This window comes from Colletes gigas, unplaced genomic scaffold, assembly GCF_013123115.1.
Source record: "Colletes gigas isolate AHSC1104 unplaced genomic scaffold, ASM1312311v1 Colletes_gigas_Sc00012, whole genome shotgun sequence".
NCBI lineage: Eukaryota > Metazoa > Arthropoda > Insecta > Hymenoptera > Colletidae > Colletes > Colletes gigas.
In genome coordinates this window covers 3,132,053-3,156,542 of record NW_025106641.1, presented here as the reverse complement: position 1 = coordinate 3,156,542, position 24,490 = coordinate 3,132,053, and the positions used below count along the sequence as shown (strand labels likewise).

The 24,490-nt window shown below is 37.8% G+C and overlaps 2 protein-coding genes across 3 annotated transcripts; one reads left to right on the top strand and one right to left on the bottom strand.

Annotated features, from left to right (window-relative positions):
* Window positions 1–12,736: 12,736 nt before the first annotated feature.
* Window positions 12,737–18,926, bottom strand: LOC122398928 (RNA-binding protein Nova-1). The gene is made up of 6 exons (XM_043399194.1): window positions 17,739–18,926; window positions 17,285–17,402; window positions 15,408–15,554; window positions 15,143–15,300; window positions 14,626–14,977; window positions 12,737–14,531 (listed from the first exon to the last, which is right to left on the bottom strand). The coding sequence occupies exons 2-6, from the start codon at window positions 17,400–17,402 to the stop codon at window positions 13,762–13,764; spliced, it is 1,545 nt and encodes a 514-aa protein (XP_043255129.1). The 5' UTR covers window positions 17,739–18,926; the 3' UTR covers window positions 12,737–13,761.
* Window positions 18,927–22,155: 3,229 nt separating this feature from the next.
* Window positions 22,156–24,265, top strand: LOC122398930 (molybdopterin synthase catalytic subunit). 2 transcript variants are annotated; one of them, XM_043399196.1, is made up of 8 exons: window positions 22,156–22,294; window positions 22,388–22,534; window positions 22,599–22,902; window positions 23,201–23,453; window positions 23,556–23,641; window positions 23,706–23,953; window positions 24,032–24,085; window positions 24,156–24,265. In XM_043399196.1, the coding sequence occupies exons 2-8, from the start codon at window positions 22,394–22,396 to the stop codon at window positions 24,225–24,227; spliced, it is 1,158 nt and encodes a 385-aa protein (XP_043255131.1). In that variant the 5' UTR covers window positions 22,156–22,294; window positions 22,388–22,393; the 3' UTR covers window positions 24,228–24,265. The 2 variants fall into 2 exon arrangements, with proteins under 2 accessions (XP_043255131.1, XP_043255132.1); XM_043399197.1 differs by having other exon boundaries at window positions 22,376–22,534.
* The last annotated feature ends 225 nt before the right edge of the window (window positions 24,266–24,490 follow it).

Below are 24,490 nucleotides of genomic sequence, written 5' to 3'. Positions count from 1 at the left end.
AGTGTCTTTTTGTACGTTGGAATTTTTGTATACTAATGACAACGCATGAGAGAACCGTACTGTAGTGCGATATGGTGAAAACAAAGGACACTGCCGGTAAGAATAGATACAAAACGACGATGGCAATAAATACTGATCGAATTTTAACGTATACGTGTCTAGATTCATTTCTTTAAAAAAATGCTGCTGCATTTACGAGAGATTGATCGCTCGTACCGTTTAACTCTGCCTTGAACTAGAGTCGAGCAATATTCTATTTATAAAGGCTTACGAACTAATTGAAATCGTCGTGTCGTCGCATATACAGATGAATGAATAGGTTAAACCAGGGCTCGGTAAACTATGGCACGCAGCTCGGATTCGATCTTTAATTTCATTTCGTGATATAATCGTTGAAATGTCGTTCACTGTAACCGTTAAGTTGCCTTTATAGGCGTTTAACTGCACAAGGAGCAAAACTTGGCACTGTGTCACACGATGAGAGAGGTCCATCGACAAACAAGAACAGACCTGTTAGTTTCTAGTTGCACTTACTATATGAATGTACAGGGTGTTCGGCCATTCCTGGGAAAAATTTTAATGGAAGATTCTAGAGGCCAAAATAGGACGAAAATCAAGAATACCAATTTGTTGATGGAGGCTTCGTTAAAAAGTATTCAATGTTTAAAGTTCCATCAGTGATTCCATCATGAATTTTTTTCTCGAAAATACGTAGGATTTCGGGGATATGTCTATTGACCAAAAATGATCGTAATTGACCCCCGCAACCGAAAATAATTTTTCTAGAACGATTTGAAAGCTTTTAATTTTGTCGAAAAACTTCAGTACCTTCTCGAATTTTTTTCTCGAAAGTGGGTAGGAATTCGGGGTTATGTCTATTGACCAAAACTGATTGCAATTGATCCCCGCAACCGAAAATAATTTTTTTAGAACGATTTGAAACTTTTCAATTTCGACGAAAAATTGGTCCACTTTCTTGAATTTTTTTCTCAAAAATGCGTAGGATTTCGAGGGTATGTATAATGACAAAAAATGATGGTAATTGACCCCCCTAGCTAAAAATAATTTTTTTAGAACTATTTGAAATTTTTGAATTTAATTGTTAATAACTTTTTAACGAAGCCTCAGTCAAGAAGTTGATATCCTTCATTTTCGTCTTATTTTGGCCTCTAGAATCTCCCATTAAAATTTTTCCCACGGCCAAACACCCTGTATATGCGAAACAGACATATCGTGGATGAAATATGTACGAAAAGTCATACATTACAGGTCCTGTTTCGTTTTTGGTTGATGGAGACCACTAAATTAATAATATAAAAAAGTTTAGCAAACCCTGGATCAAACCATCGAAAACGTTCAATTTTCGACGAGCTTTCTATCAAAATCTGGAAGATTCCACGTCGTCGACGAAACTCGTGGCCGTGCACGGTTATGAAATAGCAACCTTCCCAATTTTGATAAAATTACAATTGCATCGATGTCGCGTACCATCAGAGAAAATAAAGAAACGGATGTTCGACAGGTTTCATTTTTTCGTACCTCGAATCGCGGATACAGCTGAAACGTCGAGGCACAACGACGATATAAATTTAGAGACGATAGATACCACGCATCGTTGTCCTTGCGACGTAGCTACATTTTTAATTTCAATGCGTTCTCGTATTACCGGTACAGGCTACATTTATTCTCTACTTGTCGTATTTTCGAGCAAAAATCGTCCCCCAACCCACGCGCGGGCCAGCCAACCTGTTGATACAAAGAGGTACAATGCTAATAATCGTATGAAACTTGAAAAAAGTATTCGGTGAATGATAAATAGAAAGAATACGGATGATTGTACAGCGACACTGAAATGGATAAATGGATGGATGGATTCGATGGACTTAGCGTGGATGGACGTGTCTTGTGGCCAGGTCATGAAATGAAGAACAACAGAATGCATTTAATGAGCGATTGTTTATTATGCTCTTATGGTCACTTGTCGTACAGGTAACGATGCTTCCTCATGAGTGAAAATAGTTAATATATATATATATATATTATGTTTCTCTAATATTCTTTTTATAATTATTTAACATTGAATGGAATAACTTTGATGATGAAAGAATTAACAATTCGATGGATGCAAATAAATGTGGTTAGAGTGTAAAGTAATTATTTTAAGAGTAAAATTCAAATGCTTTGTGAACTAATGATATACATACATATAGGTGTGTGTGTCTGTGTCTGTGTGCGTGCGTGCGCGCGCGCGTGTCTTTCTCTTTCCCCTTTCTCTCTCTGTATGTATGCACGCATGTACGCATGCGTACAAACAGATAAAACGGACAGCAGCAAGGACGTATACACACAACGCGCACGCACGCACGCACACAGGCACATACAGCCACATCCACGCAGCCAGACAGAGGCACACACACGCGCGCGCACACACACACACACACAAACACGATAGTATAGTGGTGCCCAAAGAGGTCGCGACAGGGTAAGGCGACCCTATAACCTATAAACCTGGATTCTTTACAAGCAAACAATTAAATAAATTAAAAAAATAAAAACGTATCGTTTCGTGTTACCGATAAAACAGCGCTCGACTGTTCCATGTTTTTAGGCTTGCAAACCGCATGATGCATACTCGTTTGTCGTCGCGTTCATCGACACCGCGTGTACTCGTGTTCTTTTCGATTTTCCAATTACACATCTCGACAGACACAATTCTGCGTGGCAAAATTTTCACGTATCGTAAGTAACTGTTATCGCTAAATGAACGGTTTGTACCCCATCGATACGAACGGAGTCGATTCTTTCTTTCGCTTTCCTGTCGAATCGTTCGGTTGGTTATATTCGTCTTATCGGTTAAAAGACCGGATCACAATCAAACGAATCGCTGTCGCTTTCGTACTATATAATGTATATACAAGTAACCGTCAGGAAGAGTTCGCACATTTCGAAGGATTCACGTACGATTCGAGAAGATGACAATCGAGAATGATCGTTCGCGGAGGTAGAATTGAACGTATAATATTCTATAGAAAATATAACATTTTTTGGGGTGGGGGGCTAAAATTATAATTACATAGCAACGTGTGTTTCATGACCAAAAAAAAAAAAGACCCCACAGAGACCCGAGCTTCGTCCGTAAGATTCTCTGCTGTTATTATCGTGCATAAATTTTTGTTTCCGGAGCGATGCAAAACTACGCGACATTTCCGTTTCTTTCTTCTGTTTTCTTATATTTTTTTTTTTCATTTTTCTATCTTTTGCTAAAACGGTCGTAAAACGAGCGTAACACGCACGATGGATACCGATCGATCCATACCGCGGATAAATCGGCGACACAAGTATATCCACAAAACATGTGCATGTATCCCATATATGTATACTTTGTCCTAAATCATCGCATTAAACGATCCTCGAATAATCAACAGTCCCAAGAATAAATATCTTGTTCGTCAAGAAAGTTTTCTTTTTTTTTTCAATTGCCTCTAAGTAATGTGTATGTATAATGATATAATGCGCGTGCACACACTCACGCACACACACACGGGCGCGCGCATCGAAAGAACACTCTACTGTTTTGTTGCTCAACTTGGCGATTAATTACAAAGTCTCGATTAAATCTATAATTCTTTGATAAATTACTATTTTTTTTTTTCTTTCAAGGTAGATCCCTCTCCCTCTCTGTGTGCGAGCGTGCGCGCACGCGCGCATCTCTCTGTGTGTGTGTGTGTGTGTGTGGTGTCGGGGGGTTCGCGCGCGCGCGCGCGCACGTTAAAAAATACAATTTTGCTCGCTGCTCTTTATGTGCCGTTTTCTTTCTCCGTTACGTATATCCTGGCGGAAAGAAGAGAGAAAAACGAAGCGTAGACAGATAACCGATGATCGACCGTGTAACGCATACATATCGATTACTCGCTAGTATCAAATAGCCTGGTAAACGAGGAATTTGTCTGACGTGTCGTGAACGATTGTACTCAATTCCTTCTCTTTTTCGTTAACGATTTGATAAAAGCCCTTCTTGCAAGACTCGGGGGGAGATAAATCGTCGTTGACTTATAATCGGATCAAGATCATCTGGCTGCTCGAAATTATCGAGTAGAGGACGAAAGACGGAGGACATAGTACACGTCGTATACATGGTAACCTCGATACTTGCACGCAAACCTTTGATCGACGTTCGATCGGCGACAAGTGAAACCGCGAATGGAAATATTCAGAGAGAAGTAGTAGATCAGAAGCAACGAGAATATGTATATTGCACAAGTGGAGGGGGGCTAATTGTTATTGGTTTACCGTGTTCCTGCAACTATCGAGGTTCTATCGTACCGTTCCGTGCACTTCCGCCTCGCCCTCTCAATCTGGATTAGGTTTTAGAGAGAAAGAGAGGAGACCTGCATGGATGCGTTCTCTGTCTCTCTAACGGACAGCCAATGTTCTGGCGCGGCGCGTAAGGGGTGGAAATTTGTGCTTGGCGCGACGTGACCACGAACGACCACCTGATCTCGTTCCGATTATAGTTTTCTTTGAAGCTTAACGCGTTCGTCTGCCCGCACCTGGAACCGTGAACACAACTTGAACGTCCAGAGAATCGGTAATATTTTCGTATCAATAAACATTTTACCTTCTACGCTATAATTTCTGTATCATTGTTCGTTCTTGCGACGTGGTCTACTAATTATGCACTTTTTTTTCGTGAACCAAAACAGTCTGAGTAATCCAGATGCATGCATGGCGGTGGACGCGATAAAGTTCAATCAGCGACATCTTGATCGTTGATCTTTACGCGGGAAAGATTCGAACCGGATTGTTATCGATGTGAAATAACATTTACTCGCGACAAAGTAACAACACGAAGAAAAATCTCAGTGATCGAGGGTTTTCGGTGGTTTGAACGTTTCACGATACGCCACACGGTCGTCATCTTCCTCTTAATCGTTATCACTTTATAGCCAAAGGAATGTAAGGTACAATACTTGATCGTCTATTCCACAATAACGAACGAATCTCCCTCTATATACGGTATATTATTTTTTTTTCTGTTTTACGCAGCCAGCTGCTTTCAAAAATTCGAGATATTCGTAAGAAGATAATGCTAATTTACTTCTTTTTTTTTTTTCCTTTTTTTTTATTACTTAAACGTAACCGGGCATCGGTAAATGTTTGATGCGGTCCTTAATCAAGGTAAAGCACAACACGCGGCACCTGCGTTTCGCGGTTTAAATTCCCTATAATAATGCTTCAATATTTTTTTTCTTTTATTCGTTTCTGTCCATTTGCGTATAATAGGCATGCAACATTTTGCGTTATACAACTGTCGAGTCGTTCAATGAATTACGAATGTGCATAATTTTAATTATTCTTTTTTTCATATTTTCGTCGCTCTCGCGACACCAGCGATTTATTTATACTACTTATACTCAACAAGGTACTTGATAGATTTTCATTTTTTTTTTTTTTTGCTTTTATCATTCCTCGTCGTCCACCATTTTTCATTAAATCCTCGAGCTATTATATATGCTACTTCTATAGGAAACAACATAACAATCTCTTTCGAATTCCTAATTATTATTCCTCGTATATTTTTTTCTTTTACGTGAATCACGCATACTCTCAAACCCCCAGGCCCCAGACCCACCCCTCCCCCCCCTCCCCCTCCCAGGCCCTCTTTCTCTAATCACACCCACACACCCACGCACACGTCGAATTTCTTTTATACATTAGCTTACCCAAAATAATATACAGTGTGTATTAACAGTCTAACTATAAAAGTCTCACTTCCAATAAAATAACGTTACAATACACCTTTATACAACCCTCTTAATTACTCCTAACGAATGTTTTCTAGTTGTGTTTATATATATGTATGTATACATATATATATAATGTTCTCTCTTGTTACATTTCCTCTGTTTTCATTTTCTCTTTTATTAGAACTTTTTGTCGGATAAATTCTCTCGGTTACTCGCTCGTTTCCCGTCTCTTGAGATATAATATACTTTAAGTAAAAAGCTTTTTCGGACATTCGACGGTGTTTCCCTTCCGTCGCGTAGAGATTTAACAATGCACCGATTACGCGCCACTAATTTTAAATACACTAATCTCGTTCACATTGTCCTTACACCGCGAACAAGCATCACGGAGCCGAGTTTTCGTACGCGGTTTTACGATACTTTTTTTCTATCGATGAACACACTTTATGCACTAGGATCGAGCAATGTCAGTATATGTGCACGCCCAACGGATAGTTTTCTCTTTTACGATCGGACTTTTACTTTCCTTAAAACGAAAACAAGAATCTCTTTCTCTTCGATTCACGCACACCTTTCTTATAATCGAGGAGATCTTCGCTCCTTGCGCATGCACACACAACACGCACACGCACACGCGTACACAATTTTTCTGGGTATGGCAATGGAGATTTAGACAGAGTGCTTCACGAAACGCGGCAAAAATGTCAGAGATTAATTGCAAAACAATAAAGAACTGTCGCGTAAACTTTGACCTGTTCAGCTTTCTCGTTTTCGCGGATACAATTCTAACATTTTCGAATTTCCCGGGAATGCGACTAAAAATTTGCAAAAATACACAGTTCACAACTAGATGGTTTTAGTTCAGTTTCCATGGTGATTTATCAACACTAGATTCACGGGCATTAAAATACGATTTTTCTTTTAATTAAAATATCTATTCGTGCCATTGCACCAAACAAATTCAACGTTTGTTAAAAAATAATATCTACGCGTTCTGCAATTTTAAATATGAAATCTGGTTTCCGTAAATCTAGTGTTAAACGCGTTACAAAGCCAACAAACAAGACGAGCAGCGTTTACGTAAACTTTCTTTATCATTTTTGCGCGGCGATTGATAAGTCGCAACAATAACGCCTACATTTTATGAAAGACCCTGTATCGTGAAATCCGGAGAATCGAAAACGAACGAGACGTGCGTCATCTACGATGAAAACAGAAAAAGTGTTTCGAGAACCAATCGATGTGATCATTTTCGTCTGTGTGTGCGTTTCTTTTTTTTTTTTTATTTATCATTATTTCTCTCATCCCCCACCCCCCCACCCCCCCGTTTTTTTCTTGCAAATATAGATCCGGCAAAACGCGACACAACTGTATACAAAATGGTAACGCACAGTGGATTAAAAAAAGTTCTGCGTACAATATACGCGTATGTACATGTATGTATACGTATAACGTCTAAATGGAAATATCCGGCGAACGAGTTTTAGCATTTAAGACTTAATTTAGATATTTTTTTTTTTTCTCGACAAGCTTTTTCCTGCACTTTCCTCTCATTTTTTTTTTTTTTCTACGTATAACAATTAGGTTCTGCTCTATTGTCCATTCAATGCAACGCGATTGATTTTTAACTTTACCGTTATTTTCCTCTTTTTTTTTTTTGTTATTCTTTGGCGACACCATCTATCGCATATATCTCTTAATATATTAATACTCCTTAACGCATAACGTTACATTTGTACATAAACGTTTCATTAGTTTTCATCCCTATTCTCTCGACTATTGTAAATTTCCATCTAGTTCTTTTATTATAGCGAAACAATGCTAAAAGTGGCAGTAAAAGGAATCGTCCGAGAATATGTATAACAATTCTTAGAGCGTTCAAATGCAACGTTTCTTCCGGAAACGATGGTTCGTTCGTTCGGTTCGACGCAGCTTCGAGAAGAGAAAGCCGTCTAATAATAATATCTCTCGGTCGATCGTTCGAAGAATACTCCTCGTAGCAAGATTTTGTTCGCCAAACGATCAAACAAACAAAAAAGCTCCCTTTTTTCTCGACCAGCCGGAAGAACGATCGGAAGATCGAACCGCGTTTGGCTCGTCGTTCGCAAGAAACCGTTGCATTTTTTACAAAAAAAGTTTCTCCTCGCAAGTTTCGCAAATAAAAGAAAAAGTTCGAGAATTTAAGGCTCGCGATCGAACGGCTCTTTTGTCTCATTATCGTGGTAATTGTTACTACGTACGGTAACTCGCGCTTCTATGCACTTGAGGTTCTCAAATTTTCTTTTATCCAAACTTTTCACAATTTTTATCCAAAGCCCGAGCTCGGGGGTTTTAAGAAACATATGCGTACAAGTATTAATCGAGATGTGGCAACGAACAACGAGCAACACGCAACACACAACAAACGCTGGTGAACTTTGTCGCGTGCAAGATCGACCATCGAACGTCGTTAACATTTTTATTTTTCTACGGTTTCATTATGCTTATAAAGTTTGATTCAAGCGTGGACAAATTACAATAACTTTCAATATTATTTTTAATTAGATTTGTAAATCGAAAGGTTCTCAGAGACGAGAAAATAGTAGGAATTTATCAGAATGTAAGAAACGTAAAAATGTTAATAATCGTCGAAAAAGTTCCATCTTACGGGCGATAAAGACCTCGTCTGGTTGGCTGTGTTCCGTTCCGTAAAATATTGGTGGCATACAAGCAGGAGGTACTGTAGTCTTATTAAACTTAAATTCATCTGCAACTGTGAAACAATTCTTTGTACACTGGCGACAACCTAAATAATCAATATACAGGTGGTGAATGTTTTATATAATACTTTCGTAACGATTTCAATATATATGCATGTATGTCCGTACGCACCTACGTACGTATGTATATATGTAATGAGAAATAAAACGTATTTTGACTTTATTCAAAACAGCCTGCTTTATATCGCAGAATATACACATCTTTAACAACACGTTCTACCGTTAAAACGTCAACAAGTGTGGCTGATGGGATATCAATATGGCACTAAAATGATTGCGTGAAGTGTGTGAACGTCGTGCGTAAAAGTTATTTCTTCTTTTTTTATCCCCGTCTCTCTCTCTCTCTCTCTCTCTCTCTCTCTCTCTCTCTCTCTCTCTCTCTCTCTTTCTCTTTTTCTCTGTCTTCTGGTATTACTGATATAATATATGTGTATACCGCCGACCCTTTAATTAGCATATTTTCCTTCGAAATCCGATCATCGGTTATTCTTCCGGTTTTTCCCCCTTGTTATTTTGCTCTATACAGGTAACTGGATTCTATGCAAGTGGAGTGATGGATAATGGTACATGAATTATACGATGTAGCCTAGCACACACAGCCAAGTAACGTAGACACGCGAAGCCACCAACCCGCGTGGCGATGCGCGCGTCAAAAAACTCAATTATAGTTACTGCATTAATAATAGTCGTTATTAGAATCGAGGCAAGTCAATGCAATTCCTACAGTTTTCTCTTCGTTTTTCTTCCTGGTTTTCGCTACACACTACTGTTAGTTTCCACGTGCGGGATTATAATTTAACTCTTTTTTTTTTTTTGTTTACTCGTTCTGTAAATATTCTCGATCGATTAATCGGTTTAAAATGTTTTAACCTGTAATGACAACTGTTATTTTATTTTTTTTTTTTCTGTTATAAGAGATTTAAGACACTATCTACACATCTATATATCTATTTAATCGTGTACAGTTTGTTCGACGCCGCGAAATTCGAACGCGACAGAAGTCAGCCAATCAAATCTCTACCTCGTACTGTTCAAAACGAAACGTCGCATAAAATAAACATCTTTCTAAGTGTACGTTCGACGGGAACGCCGGACTCGATTGGCCCTAACAGCGTTGTATCCTCTCGTTAAACAACTCGTAGGTAACATTCACTGACCGATCAATACTGTTTTCGCCGCTCTAAGCAGAGGTACTTTGTGTGTATCGTTTTCGCGATCGAAGGACAAGAAATCGTTAAACGCGTCGGTAACATACGATTTAAAAGTTCTGAAGTTCAACGATAGACACGTCTGATCGTCATTTTGCTATTCGACCAACGTTTAACATCTTTCTTTTTCTGATATTGACGATACTCGTAAATTACTAACATTGTACAGATGTATAAATTGCTAAAGGAAATACTTATGTTAGACTGGCTGATCGCTATTGTTTGCGTATGTGTTTCTATATCTTTTTCTTTTTCTCGCCCTTTTCTTACCAACGGTGCAAGGAGATTCTGTAACGTTCCGAGAAACAACACCGGAAAACGGATATTGCAAGATCGTCCGACAGAAAATATTTAGTTTGCACGCTCGAACGCTAAACCACCGTTTACATCACGCAGAAAGATCATCCGTTCAATGTTTTCTCCTTGCCGATCGTATTTCACCTTTCGTACGCCCATCGAGTTACTTCTCCTGCGGAAATGAATTCTACAATTTTACACGTCACCGACGGTCGCGTCGTGAAGGTTTTGTTCATGTACTGACAGCCGATCAACATACATCCCTCGACTCCATCACAGCTAGTCTTATACATAATCTGTTCTACTAAGGAATGTATTTACTGAAAGAAAAACCGTAACCTAATCTAACTACCTCGTGCTACCTACAAGTTGTTTGGCATAGAGATGTTACTTGTAAGAGACATTGCATGTCGTTATTTAAATCGACGCGCGCGAATAACTTTCTATCCATGGAGCGAAATCAACCGAATAAACGCGACAGCTTTGAAGGTGCAAACAAGCAAATCAATAAGAAGAACGTTATGAAGACTGAAATTTAATCGTTTCGCTTCCCAATAACAGGATCGATGTTCGGAAAAATGTTTTCTTTCTCTCAAAGTTTACTGCTTCGATCTACTCCGTGATATACGAATTTAGTACAGTGTTCGATTCAGGTATACTTGTTTTTGGTAAGCTTGATCTAGCAAAATTATTCCGAGCGCAACGTTAGAGAATCGAAATCGACGAAAAGATTACGAAAGGATTAGACTCGAGTGTTCCAAACGACAACTCTGATGCGATGATACACGATCGATTAGCGACGAATTGCCCTATGCAATTAATGCGGAGAGATATTATGCTGCCGTTAGTGTCGATAGCGTTAACGGTCGTTAAATTAAATGGTATTATAAATTAAATTAATGCTACGTATGCGACATTTAGAACATGTTCTATTAAAATTTTAGAATAGATCTATCTACAGCAACGTAATAATAGTTTGCATCTTTATCGTAACTGTGACTTTTTCAATGCATTTAGGTAACACAGTGAAGTTTAATTCATAATAGTTTACATAGAATTTATGGATAAACTTAAAACCATGTTTCACGTTCGCGGACGCAAAAATATTTTGTCAACAATGTTTATAATATCATTCCATTCTATATATGTATGTATATACATATATATACACGTATATATACATACATACACACATATATATATATATATACACGCACGCACCCACACACCCACACACATATGTTTGTGTATATATAAATACATACATATATATATATACATATATACACACACACATATATATATATATATATTATTATTTATTTCTTTTTTTCTTTTTAGATATATGAATTCTCTTTTTTTGTAATAACCTTTAATTGAAACTTGCCATGCGCGCGTATCTCTACACACACGCGCGTGCGCGCGTAAATTTACAACCTTCTCCGTTCACGTGTGCGCGTGCGTGTGTGCGCACGTGTGTATAATATATTATTATTACTCATATATACGATATTTATAAATATACAAGTTACTTTTTTTTTTTTTCTGTTAAAGAGCGGTGAGCCAGCGCCTCCAGCTACGAATTGTACTCATGTACACTTATATATTTCATTTGACGCTATAGCTAATGTTTTCGGTAAATTTAACTATACCCATTATTGATTATCGCCTATCCCTTATACCACTCCTTCCTAATACCCCCCCCCGGCCCCTCGACCCCCGTCCCGCCCACCCCCCTCCCTTGCCCTCACCCCCCTTCCCCACGTACCCCGAAAAAAAAAAGAAACAATGATTCGAAATTGTCTGTTTTGTTAATAGATTGTGTGTATCTTCCTTTCACCCCGCAATAGAGCACAAGCTGTACCAATTATTCATTAGTAATTATCAACACAGACAAGATTACTAGCTAAAATCCATTCTCTATCTAACTTGATTTGATTCAATGTCAAAGTGCAACGGTTAAAGATTTGGTTGTCTTAAATAGAATCTTATATAAAGCAGTATCATACAGAACCCAAGGATGTATGACACGACTGCTGATCATAATAGACTCTATATGCAAGAATAAACACGCGTAATAAAATAATCTCAATTTTCATGCTACGCCTAAGGTACATTAATCATTGCATGGAAAAGAAACGTTTAGTTGCCAGAGAAACGAATATCCCTTTTCCTATGTTCAATTTGTAATATCGATACATTAATAAAAATTGTCGTAAAAGTTTTGAAACGAACAAAAAAAAAAAAGAAAAAAATAAACGTGTCGTCGGGAAGAAAGATATTTTTACGACTAAACTATTGAAAACGCATTTATACAAATATAAACATTTTTTCAACGTGATAATAAAAATTGTATTCGTGCAACTATAACTTAAAGGAATGACGAAAAACAATGTTTCATAGTCACAGCTTTTGTTTTAACAAGCGTCAACAAATGTAAAAATCTATTAATCTGAATTGTATTCAACTGATATACCTTGAGACTGAAAATAATTAGACAACAGTTTTGTCACGTACGATGTGTATATACAATATCATGCGATAACTTTATCGAAATCATTACCCGAGTCTTCGCTAAACGGATCGAGTAATTTTTTATCCTAATTCCATAGCATAATAAATTCTCCATTCCTAAGGCGTATGTAAAGAAAGACTGAGACTCGACGCTAATATATTTCTGTTTACACTAATCTAAGCATGATAATATATAGTTGGATCAAGTGTCTTTTGAGAAACAAAAGCTTCGAGATTGAGAATAAAACTTGGCAATAAAGTGTTTATGTTACTCGTATAACTGGACCAGCCAGCATCGTACATATATAAATATATATTTTTATACTTAGAATATCTTTTCCTTTGTATGTATATCCATCTTCCAGCCAAGTTATTTCTGCTTTATATACGTAAGATCTTTGGTTTTGCCAAGGTGTTATTCTGTACTTAAGAAGCTTGTTAAAATAGTATGTTACGCAAGAGTAACGTCGCTTAAACAGCCTAATCATTTCATAGTTCAAGGAGCAGTTCAATACAACAATTCATGAAATTTTTTTTTTTGTTAAAACGAATCTCAGTTCAATTACAGGATACTAAACAAACTACGAATTCGTCAGATCGAAGTCATTCAATTACGAGTTCTGTATGACGTTGTAACTAAGCGCGCATCGTGTCAGTAGTTGAATTATGCTTCTATAAATTAAAAAAGAGAAAAAAAAAAAAAAAAAGAAAAAAAAAATGAAAAAAATAATATTTTTATAAAACGAAACAATTACCCATGTAAACATCTCTGTCCCGATCTTTCAAGAATAATATTATGGCTGAATTGTGCCATTTTCGTTTCTAATGGAACAATAGGTTTTATCATGCCATCTTTCAATATGCTATACCATACAACTAGATATATTATGTGACTCTGATGTGGTACGTGTGTTATTCGTGATAAAGCCCCGTAACGTGGTGTATCACAGAACAATTGTAGTAGTTATCATATAACATGTAATATTTATATATCATAATAATCTTAAAAGATAGATAAATGTTGACGAGCCATGATGGATGCATGAACAGTGATGTGAGAATGCAAGCGCTATAGTGATGTAGCGATAGATGACAACGGGTGGTAAGGTGGTGGTGATAGTGGTGGACAAGTGTTTAAAAAAGGGAGAAGAGAGCTACCGCGCCATCATCTCAAGATGCGAAGAGGTGAATAACGGAGCTCAATAATGGGGATGAACAAAAGTGCTGTACTTGAAATCAATGGATCATATTGGCGAGGGCATTCTGACGTGCTCGTTTTGCTTCCTCTTCGCTAATCCTCTGCTCAATTAAATATTGAGCAGTGCTGATCGCATTAGGATAACCCGTGATAGTCACTATGCGGTTCCTGGTACCAGGAGCGAACATGCCCTTCTTAGAGATTTGTATGTTGGCGCCACTTAAGTGCTGAATCTCAATGAGGGCACGACCACCGGGTCCCAGAATAGCTCCCACTATAACCTCTGCAATTTCTATGTCTACTTTCTTGGTCTCCTTGTTGTTGGCGTCTACCTGTGTAGGACTCTTACTTACAAGTGATAACTGGTTAGTGCCCAGGCCAAACGAATTGTTGTTTAGATGAATAGCACTGGCGGCTGTGTTGTTTTGTCTGAACGGATCAAAAGGCTCGTATCTGTCAAGTGTATTGCGTGGCGTAGGAGAAGTAGATCCAAGAGCAGGTACTGTTCCAATTGGCCCAAACACGCCGCCGTTATTGTTCGAACCGTTCGCAGTTGTCGTACTATCCATAGGATTTCCAAGATAACTCATGCTTGACGGCATCCCGATTCCCATTCCGAGGATGTTATACTTAGCGAGAGTTGCAATAGCAGATAAAATTTCAGTAGCAGCAGGTTCCGAGAAACCGGATGTTCGTAAATTTAACTTTATATGTTCTAATAATTGCGTTGTCACGGGCGTTGTACCCGCTGTTATTGCAGCTCCTAAGTTCAAATTTAAACTGAGTCCGGCACCGTTCAACAGACTTACTGTAAACATAAATTACCGGCGCTCAGATTATTCAATTCGCTTAGCTTCTCAATTTTTTCCTCGCACGCCGTTAAATAAAAATTATAATCTTACCAGTGTTAATGCCAGCTGTAGAAGTATACGTGGGAGTACTTGTTGGAGCTTGAGCGTACGGGCTGCCTGTAGGATTGTAATTAGCTACAGGACCACTTACGTCAGCGTAACTAACATTAGGACATGTACCACTTTGTGGATCATCCGCTACTTTTGTTAATATCATCATTAATGCATTACGATTATTCTCTTTCTCTCCGATTACCGTTATACACCTTTCTTGCAAAGACACGTCCTTTGCTTTTTGACTTATTTGAACATACGAGCCAGATTCTTCTTTAATTTGTTTAATATAATTACCAGCTTTACCTATTATCATTCCTGCAGTGCTGTTAGGCACCAAAATTTTTACCTGAAATAAGGAATCAATTATATCATACGAAAAAAAAATATCTCCTGCTTTTTAATTAAACGAAATAGTTGTACGTATGATAAGAATATTCTCGTGTGTTGTTTGGATATAATAATAATAAGTCTATGAAAATCTAGAAAATGAAGAAATAGACTAGGTTTGTACCTGCTTGTCTCTCTCTGCCGTAGTTTTTCCAGATTCAAAGTCAACGGTTGTTTTTAACATGAGATCTGGTTTCTCACGTATTTTGTCCATAATAAAATCCATAACTGCCATTATGGCTTCCAAACTACCCGTTATTAAGCATACCCTTTCTGTGGTTCCTGTAAAACATAAACGATTTTGTACAGCTATTATAACTGCTTTCCATAGTAAGGTAATCTTTTGTACCGATAAACGCCTTACGTCTCAATTTCTATTACAAATGTACCTGGGTAGAAGTCATGAGATTTAGACATTTTGACTCTGGCTCCTGTATCTTTTTGTAATTGGGCAATCGTATCTCCACCCTTTCCAATAATAGCTCCCGCAGCCACACCAGGAACCAATACTTTGAGGTGATATGTTCCATCTCCTCCTACAAAATTATCAAATTTACACAGCAATTACTAAATTAATTTTATCGAGAAAAAGACTGGCAAAGATTCGTACAAATTACTAAAAACAATCGTCTAATATTAATTTGTACAAATAATAAAATATAAAGTGCATTTATACAGAACTGTTCTGGACAATAGACATTCAATTTTATTACGCGAAAGTGAAATAAATATAGAGGGAAATAAAATAGAATGGAGAATTGTTTCAAAGAAATTAATCATGATTATAAGGAAGCAATGACTAACATACAACAGAAATGTAGGTTACATTCAATTATTTAATATTTCGATCTAATAGAAACGTCGATGGTAAATACATTGTGCATAAATTAATGCTGTTGAAAGTTCAAACAGAGCAGATTACTTTAACTGAACTTTAACATTAAAGGGCAGTTCTTGTACAAATTTAGTATAGTTTTTATCAGACGACACGTTCACTCCGACTCGTGACTGTTCAAAGGTGGTTCTGAATCGGAGGTACACAGAATCACGCGTAAGCACGGGTCGCGGTCACCACGGACTGACATGAGTGAAAACGCGAACACGAATTCGGACGAATTGCCGAATAATCGGTGAACGAGGAATAAGATGATCGTGACGCAAAACAACACAAAGTTTCTTCTGCGCCGAGAGCAAACAGCTGTTTGACAGATGGAAGCCCTGTGCGCTCGCTCGCTTCGCGTCGACCTTGACCCGCAACCTCGGCAGCGGAACGGTGTACCTGTCTGCCTGACAACTCACCGATACGCCACATCCTAATAACCGCCACTCGAAACGGGTAACAGAGAGGCGCGTTCCTTAGCACGGTGTTTTTGCGACAACGACGGCACTGCACTATAGCAGAAATGCGGCAGAGAAAAGTACACGATACGTGTATGGATAAAACGCGGTATACAGCCACTTCCGATGTTCCTGTCGCGATGTTAGCGAACCGATGAAACGACAGGGACAAAGTTGCAGAGTCACCGAGCACGATCGACAGCCACCAACGCGGCACCGATTCTCCATTAACGATGTTCACAGAAACACGACCGCCCACGTAAAAATAATGACGACCGATGACCACGATGACAGCGAACAACGACGAGGAAGACGAAGAGGAGAAAGAGGACGATGTTGACGATAACAGTGACAAAGAGAATGGCAGAGGGTCGGAGGGGGGAAGGGAGACAGAGAGAAAAAGACGACGGCAATGACGTTGTGACAACCGAAACGAACGTCAACGTAAAAAAAAAAGGAAAAGAATAAACCGTTACAGGTGCCGCGTACGGGTTCGCGGTTTTCAAATATCGGGCTGACTAGATAGTAAAACGATCGTCGGAAAAGAGGAGACACGAGAGGCAGAGGAAAAGAGATGGAGACGTGGCACGAGAGGATGCGCGAACCTCTGTGCGGTGCACCGTGTTCGCGTTCGCCAGGCGTTCGAGAAGTGGGAAACGAAAGGGAACAGCCTAACGAGCGAAAGAGCGAGTGAGCAAGCGATCGCTGTGTCAACAGCAGCACCACCAGCGAGACAAGACAAGATTGTCAGAGGCAAGCGAGAGAGTAAAGAGCGTGACGAAGTCGGTGAAACTGTGTACTTTATCGGATGTATATACGTGCATATTTAAAAGGGAAGGATGGGAGGGGGGCATTGACAGAGGTACCATAGGGAAATATCATTCGCAAATAATGGAGAAAAATCATTGACAATACGTGATCAAAATACCTGATCCGTAATGTGACCTCTTCGTCGCGCCATTTTCCGTGTCGCAATCAAGTGGCCGCTTCCTGGAGTCTGCAATCTCCGGGGAGGGACACGTCTCCATTCCTGAATCGGCGGCCATCTTGGCTCGTTCGTCACGCACACACAAGAGTGAAACGGGGGGAGAGGAAAAGAGAGATAGAGAGAGAGAAAGATATATATATATATATAACGTGTATGTATTCGTGTACGCGCGCGTGTAGTGGCGCGCGCGTATATATATATATATATATGTATATATGTATGTATGTATGTATATGCGCGCGTATGTGCGTATATATTGTATGTACATGTATATATATATATGTATTTATTTATATATATATATATACTTCATTGACACAGAGAGAGAAAGACGATGGCTGCGACCGGGAACAAATGTCGCCCAAAGAAGTAAAAGCAAGCAGAGAATACACACCACTCAGAAATCGGACGAACGAACGAACGTACGCACGCACGACCACGATAGCTGATTTCAGGCAAAAAAGGAAGGGAGACCGACCACGGACGTACGTACGAACGTACGGACGACAAACAGCGGACACTCTCTCGCGGGGTGCCGCGGCTCACTGGCGACTGCTCGCGGCTCCCTTGCCAACCAGCTGGTTGATACTCGATGGTGTGTGCCTCGGCCCTCACGTTCCTCTCTCGCCCTCGGTCGCCATCTCGTTTCAATCGGTTCTGATCGTCAAATCATCTCTCTTGCTCTTTCCCACCAGCCCTCGCGGTCTCCGTACACCAGGGGCGTAACGTTAGACCTGCACTAAGGGCGTTTTACCTTGGGGTTTTGATGCATCGATTCACATATATTTTTCATACGTGTTCGAACAAAATATCGAACGGGAAAATTTGTTCTCCGTGCAAAACTCATTTATTAATCGTCTTTGTACCCGGTCCAAGAAAATTTCTACTTATTAATACAATTCGCTTCCACGATCGAGAATTCGATGTTATATATATTATATAATTTATTGGTATTGCTTTGCTGCTTTCGTAACTCACCTAACCGATTTAACAGATATGTATGTATTTCACGACAAATGGTTCAAAGTCTCGTCTCGTGTAACAAATTTCATGAACAGGTCCGTCTTAAATCGAAGTAAAATCAATAAATCGTTTCATTGATCGATTTCACCGTTCAGTGTTGTAATGTGTAATTTATAGTGATATGCCACTCGTAAGTGATGATTACGTATTATAGAGAGGTTAACTTGAATTTTCTAGTTTATTACGCTATTGAATAATATTCATACATAAGAGAAAACTGTCTACGCTGTAAAAACTATTTTCCCCGCCAAGGCCGTTAATCTCGTTGTCGTTGGTGCGCACTGCGGTATGACATCATAGTTCATGTGCAAACGAATGTAAAATGCCTTTGATTTTTTAGCGACGATCTGAAATGCACGTTTATAGACGATCATAGACGTTTATCGGACGTGATGTTTAGATCGTAGAATGTTTATCGCCACATGTTGCTACGTTTTTCATCAACTTTACTTCAACACATTGTTATTCACTACTTTACATAGATAGACAATTGTCGAGTGTTCCTTTCCTAAATACTTTATTAGAATATCTTGCTAGATAAAATTCTATCGCTCAAAGTATCCACTAACTGTAAATTAGGAGGTATTATGATTCGTTATCTTTAAACAGCCCAAGGGGAAACGGTCGTGTTTCTTCGAAAGTGACCATCGTAGAATACGTCATGTACACTCGTCCTATATAAATATTTTCAAAAGTTTTCTCTGGGAAAAGAATGCATTTGAAATGAATCACGCGTTTAAATTTGTGTCTTTTCGAGCAAAAATAGTCAAGTACGAAATTTAAACGTATCATAGTGATTTACAGAAGTTAATAGATATTGAACCATTTATCATTTTTACGAGGTTTCGAATCCACATAGATTAATGTTGTATCGATGTACACGATGAAGTTTATGTCCGTTGCATCACAATAAAAAATGTTTTTCTTACAAGAAGCAGAAGCAATGCAGTCATCGGAAAAACTCGTGTGTTGGATGTATTATTTACTAATACCGATTTCGCGCACATACTAGTTGATATAATATGTATATACCACGAGTTATATTTTTCGACGATTCGACCAGATCGTACTACATACTTCCAAAATATACATATACCGTACTTTGTCTTTTTAACTGTGACGGATTCACTATCGAGAACAATAAAATTCAAAGCTCTGCAACTATCTCGGATGATACGTGATGTGTACAAAAATTTATTTCGTATTACAAACAGTTGTACAAATAAGTAAGCAAGGTACAAAGCTGTAAGTACACTAAAAACGGTTCGGCCAACGGTCGCGTGTCGCAATGCTGTTACTTGTTAGACGTGAATGCATTTCGTCGGCTACCGACAACAGCGACAATTCGTGAATTACGTGGGCTCTTCCCTCTCGAAAGGTTGTCTTTAAGCCACGAGGTGGCTCCTGAGTACTATTAAACGTTCACCAGATAATACGAACCACGTTCGGACATGTGCGCGTACGACATCTCCCGTGAATCTTCGTCTCACCTGTACGGATTAATTTGTCCATTCCGTGTCACTTCCCGTTCAGACCTTCGTATTTGTTCGAACTGAAGGCGCGAACGCATTGACTGTCGCTCGCATGGACAGAGTGTCGCACAGTTGCCTTTCCGTGCCCGTCTGTATAAGTGTGCATGCATACACGTACGCTGTCATGAATTTTTCGAGCAATGGGAGTCACCAGCTCAGTAGCGTTGCTCGGTATATAATCACCACACGACCTCGCGTCGATTGCACTTCTCTCCCGTATGACGCGCACCGTGCTTCGATACCGATTATATTCCTTTCAACTTCTACACGGTGTGTACATATACATACAACGAATGCACAGCGTATTTACTATTCACGTTTTTAATACTCGAGATTAATCTTGTTAATACGTATAAAGAAACTCATTAATATTTTCCAACCGATTTATCGCCGCGATAATTACAAGGAAATAAAATTAAACACGACGAGTCAAGAATGGTGAGTTGAAAATGAAATTTAAGGAAACATGAGCTTAAATTATGACGATTGAGTAACAATCTTGGAATCTTCTCCCTTATTGCGTCACGTGTCCAGTGCGTTTGGATGAACTAGCATCGGTCTGTCTCTCTCTACACACACACACACACATGCGCGCAATGTTTGTATACATATGTATATATACATATATGCATATGTATATGTATATGACTATTCCTAACCGGTTTATCGTTCGATGCGATTTCCGATTGTGATACATAGACTGTTCTCAGGAGAGTTACCTAACCGCTAAAGAAATAAGTTCCTTTAATGTTTTGTCCTTGTCCCACAACGACTCGAGTGAACGAGCTAGATCCCTTGCACTCTTTTAGACTCCGGGTTAGCAGGCTATCCATCTATACTTAAGCGTGAGCGCACATTGTGCTGCACGCACGATGCATACATTTAAATGCTTATCCAAGGCCGTTACTTTCTGACACATCGTACGCTACTGTTAATACATTGCTTATTAAATCACGAATCATGTCTCCTATTAAGTTTCTCATCTCTAAAACCGATAAGATTAGACGTCTATAGATTTTGAAGGTCCAAGTTGCACGAATAATATTTGTCTACGCGAATGCAAGTTTCCCACAATGTACGTACGAGGAATCGATAAATCCTGAATTAACGTATATTTTCTGAAATACAATTATCCTAGACAATTCGACAAATACATACATATATCAACTTCCGTGCATCGAATATTATGCAAGAAGAACAGTACGATTCTTTGCTACGTTGACCTCATTTCTTGTTTGACCTTAATATCACACAAGGTACTCCAAATCGATCTATATAGCACCTTTATTCTCTCAGGTTTTTGGGAAAAATTATTTTACGTGCGAGTACACTACGATCATTAGTGATGACGAAAACACTAATTTAAGTAGAAATAACTTTAATTACGATTAACTATCGCGATGAATTTACATATATATTCTACGAGATGGAGTGGCAAGTTTACATTTTCACCATCAAGCGACCGTTATACTTATTTATGAAAAATGTTAAACGTTCGATGTAAACGTCACACCGTGTATTACGTATTTCATTTTATTGTAAGGAAATATACACTGCTTTACGAACAAAAACTTATAATACATTTTCTTTTAACCGTGTAAACGCTATTCTGACTAGTGAGTAATTTGAGAAAAACATAACCTTGTTTGAAATCTTCGATAAAATTACATTGATTAGTCTTAAATATTAATATGATTGTGCAGCCCGATGTTTCGATTATCAGAAATTTTATGGTATTTGTAATAAAGACGTCAAAGTATTTTGTAAATTTACGTTATCATTGTAAATAAGTAATTGATAATAAATATTTTGCTTTAATAAATACATTAATGTTGGACACGAGATCGTTATACCTGCAAAGGCGTAATTATATAATGAATAAGCAATTGTAAATCACCCAAATTTTATTAATGATTTATTTGCATATATATACATATTCACGACAGTCAACAATCTATCTACCGTACATGTAGATATGCAAAAACCTCTAGCATGTTTCAACTTTCAATTGGTAGACTGACATTTATGTTCGCGTTCTACCAATTGCAAGTCGAAACGTACCTAGCGATACATGGATAAATGTTTTGACAAAGCAAGTTCATACTTGTAGATTCACTGTAATGGATCATAATGGATTACGGCGCTGTAGAAACGCAAGTGAAAATTTTGTTTTTTGCCAAAGCAAGAGAACTAACGGGAAAGAAAGAATGTAGATTGACTGTTCCACGGCAGTTATCATATGCTGATTTAACGGACAAAATAATCAGCCAGTTTAAATTAGAAAGTATACGCGATACTTTAATTCTGGCAGTGAACGAAGAATTTGTTCCTTCGAATACCACGCTAGTACTTTCAGAAAAAGACGAAATTGCTGTTATTCCACCGCTTAGCGGAGGTTTGTAACGTTTTCGATGCGAATTCAGGAAGAATATTTGTATCCAATAGAAAAATTAATTTTATGTATTAATGGAAAAAGTGACGATTCTAGGTTAAAATGAGCGCGCCAAAAGACATTGTCAGATTACAACAAGAAGAACTAAATATCAGCGAAATAATTGATTTGGTAACATCACCTAATTGTGGAGCTGTAACTAATTTCATTGGTATTACTCGTGATAATTTTGAAAACAAACAGGTATATTTTTTAAAAATCGTTATTGTAAGTTCAAATCTATTATCTATATATGTGTTGTTTGTAGGTTTTAAAATTAGAATATGAAGCATACGAACCAATGGCATTGAAAGAAATGAATAATATTTGTACAAAAATTCGTTCTCTATGGAATGTTCATCATATCGCTATATATCATCGTCTTGGAGAGGTAGCAGTATCCAAAGCAAGCGTAGTTATTGCAATTTCATCGCCTCATAGAGAAGAATCACTGAAAGCTGTCGAATATGCTATCAATGCATTAAAAGCTTCCGTTCCAATTTGGAAGAAAGAGATATATAACACAGGGACTACTCGATGGAAAGAAAACGAAGAATGTGCCTGGTTAAACTGTAAATAATATTTTTACATTATTGAAGTAGCTAAATCTTTAGAAGAATTAAGAAATCGTTAATTCAAAGCAAACGTTCCATAAAATTATGCAATTCCTTTGAAATGTACAATGCATTTATTTGATTATATAAAAGTATTCCATGTTAAGTTTAAGTAATGTATTGTAGCATTTTACACTCTGAATATAGTATATATATACACTGTTGATATGCGGAAAAGCATTAATAAATTGTTGATAAAAGTTTAACAGTCTTCCAACCATTTACCAACCATTTATCAAATACACGTTTTGTATAGCTAGTAGTATAAGACGTCCACAACAATCGGAAGATGCGATTTCAGCATCAAAGAAGACTGTTGAATCTGTAACAAAAAGTATGAATATATATGAGAGTAAAGAAGAGAAGGTTGAAGAATCTGATGTAATTGATCTGAATCTGGTTCAAATTCGCGCCACAAATCAAGAACTACATAATAGAATAGCGTCTTTCATTGAGAGGAAACGACAACAAGCGAATATTGTGAATGTACAAGAATTTTGTTGTCACAGGTTGGTTCGTCGTTACCGTTAAAAACTGTGAACATATCAAGAGCACAGATATATTTACTAGATAATTCGTATTATCTGAAAAAATGTAAAATGAAATTACAGAGAACAGAGTGATAAAAAGGAGGATTCTTGCGCAAGAGTAGACGCGATTCTTATAAGACGAAAAGACTCTAAAAGTCACGTTAAGGGTAAGTAAAAAGAATAATAATCGTAACAACGAACATTCAAATTTATACATATGGACTTGTTCAGTGCACAGAGTACTTAACGCGTGGGGGCCGCAAACAGTGGATCAACTTACTTTACATAAAGCTAATATGTTAGGAACGAACCATACAAACAATAATTATTCGTCCGTGTTGGATGATAGAATTTCAATCAGCGAAAGAATTCTCGCGATAAACAAGCCTGTTCCGAAAGACGTATACGAAAGACTGAAAAACATTGAAAATCGAATATTGTACTTGGAAGGGATATCTCCAGAATATAAAGATTTTTGGGTAAGAATTTGAATAAATGTTAAAAAACAGTATAATCTGATTAAAAATTGGTATTTTTAAAACTTTGCTTGTTTTCAGAAAGCAGAAGACATTAGTAGTCTTAAAGGGACCTTCAAACCAGTTAGGAAAAGAGTAAGTTTATGGTTTGGAATATGATTTAATTTGTACATTGAAATTGACAATTAAATAAATGAATTTTTAGACATATTCCATGGCAGAACTTGACACAAAATTGCAGGAATTAGAGGATAAATATGCAAAAACAATGAAGTAACTCGCGCGTAAGGTAATAATCAATTTATAGATTGTCGACCTATTGTAATTGTTTTTAATGAATATAAGAAATATATGGTATAAGATAATTAATCAGTGTTTTTCTCAAACAATCACTTTAGTATGTAGTTGGTAATTTAATAAAAAACTAATAGATGGAATTATTCGTGGTTGAATCAGCTTGATATTGCGTGTAAGCGTATTGAAAAATATTCCTTAATATATGTATAAATAATGAATGGATCGTAACGAATGGTGGTTTAG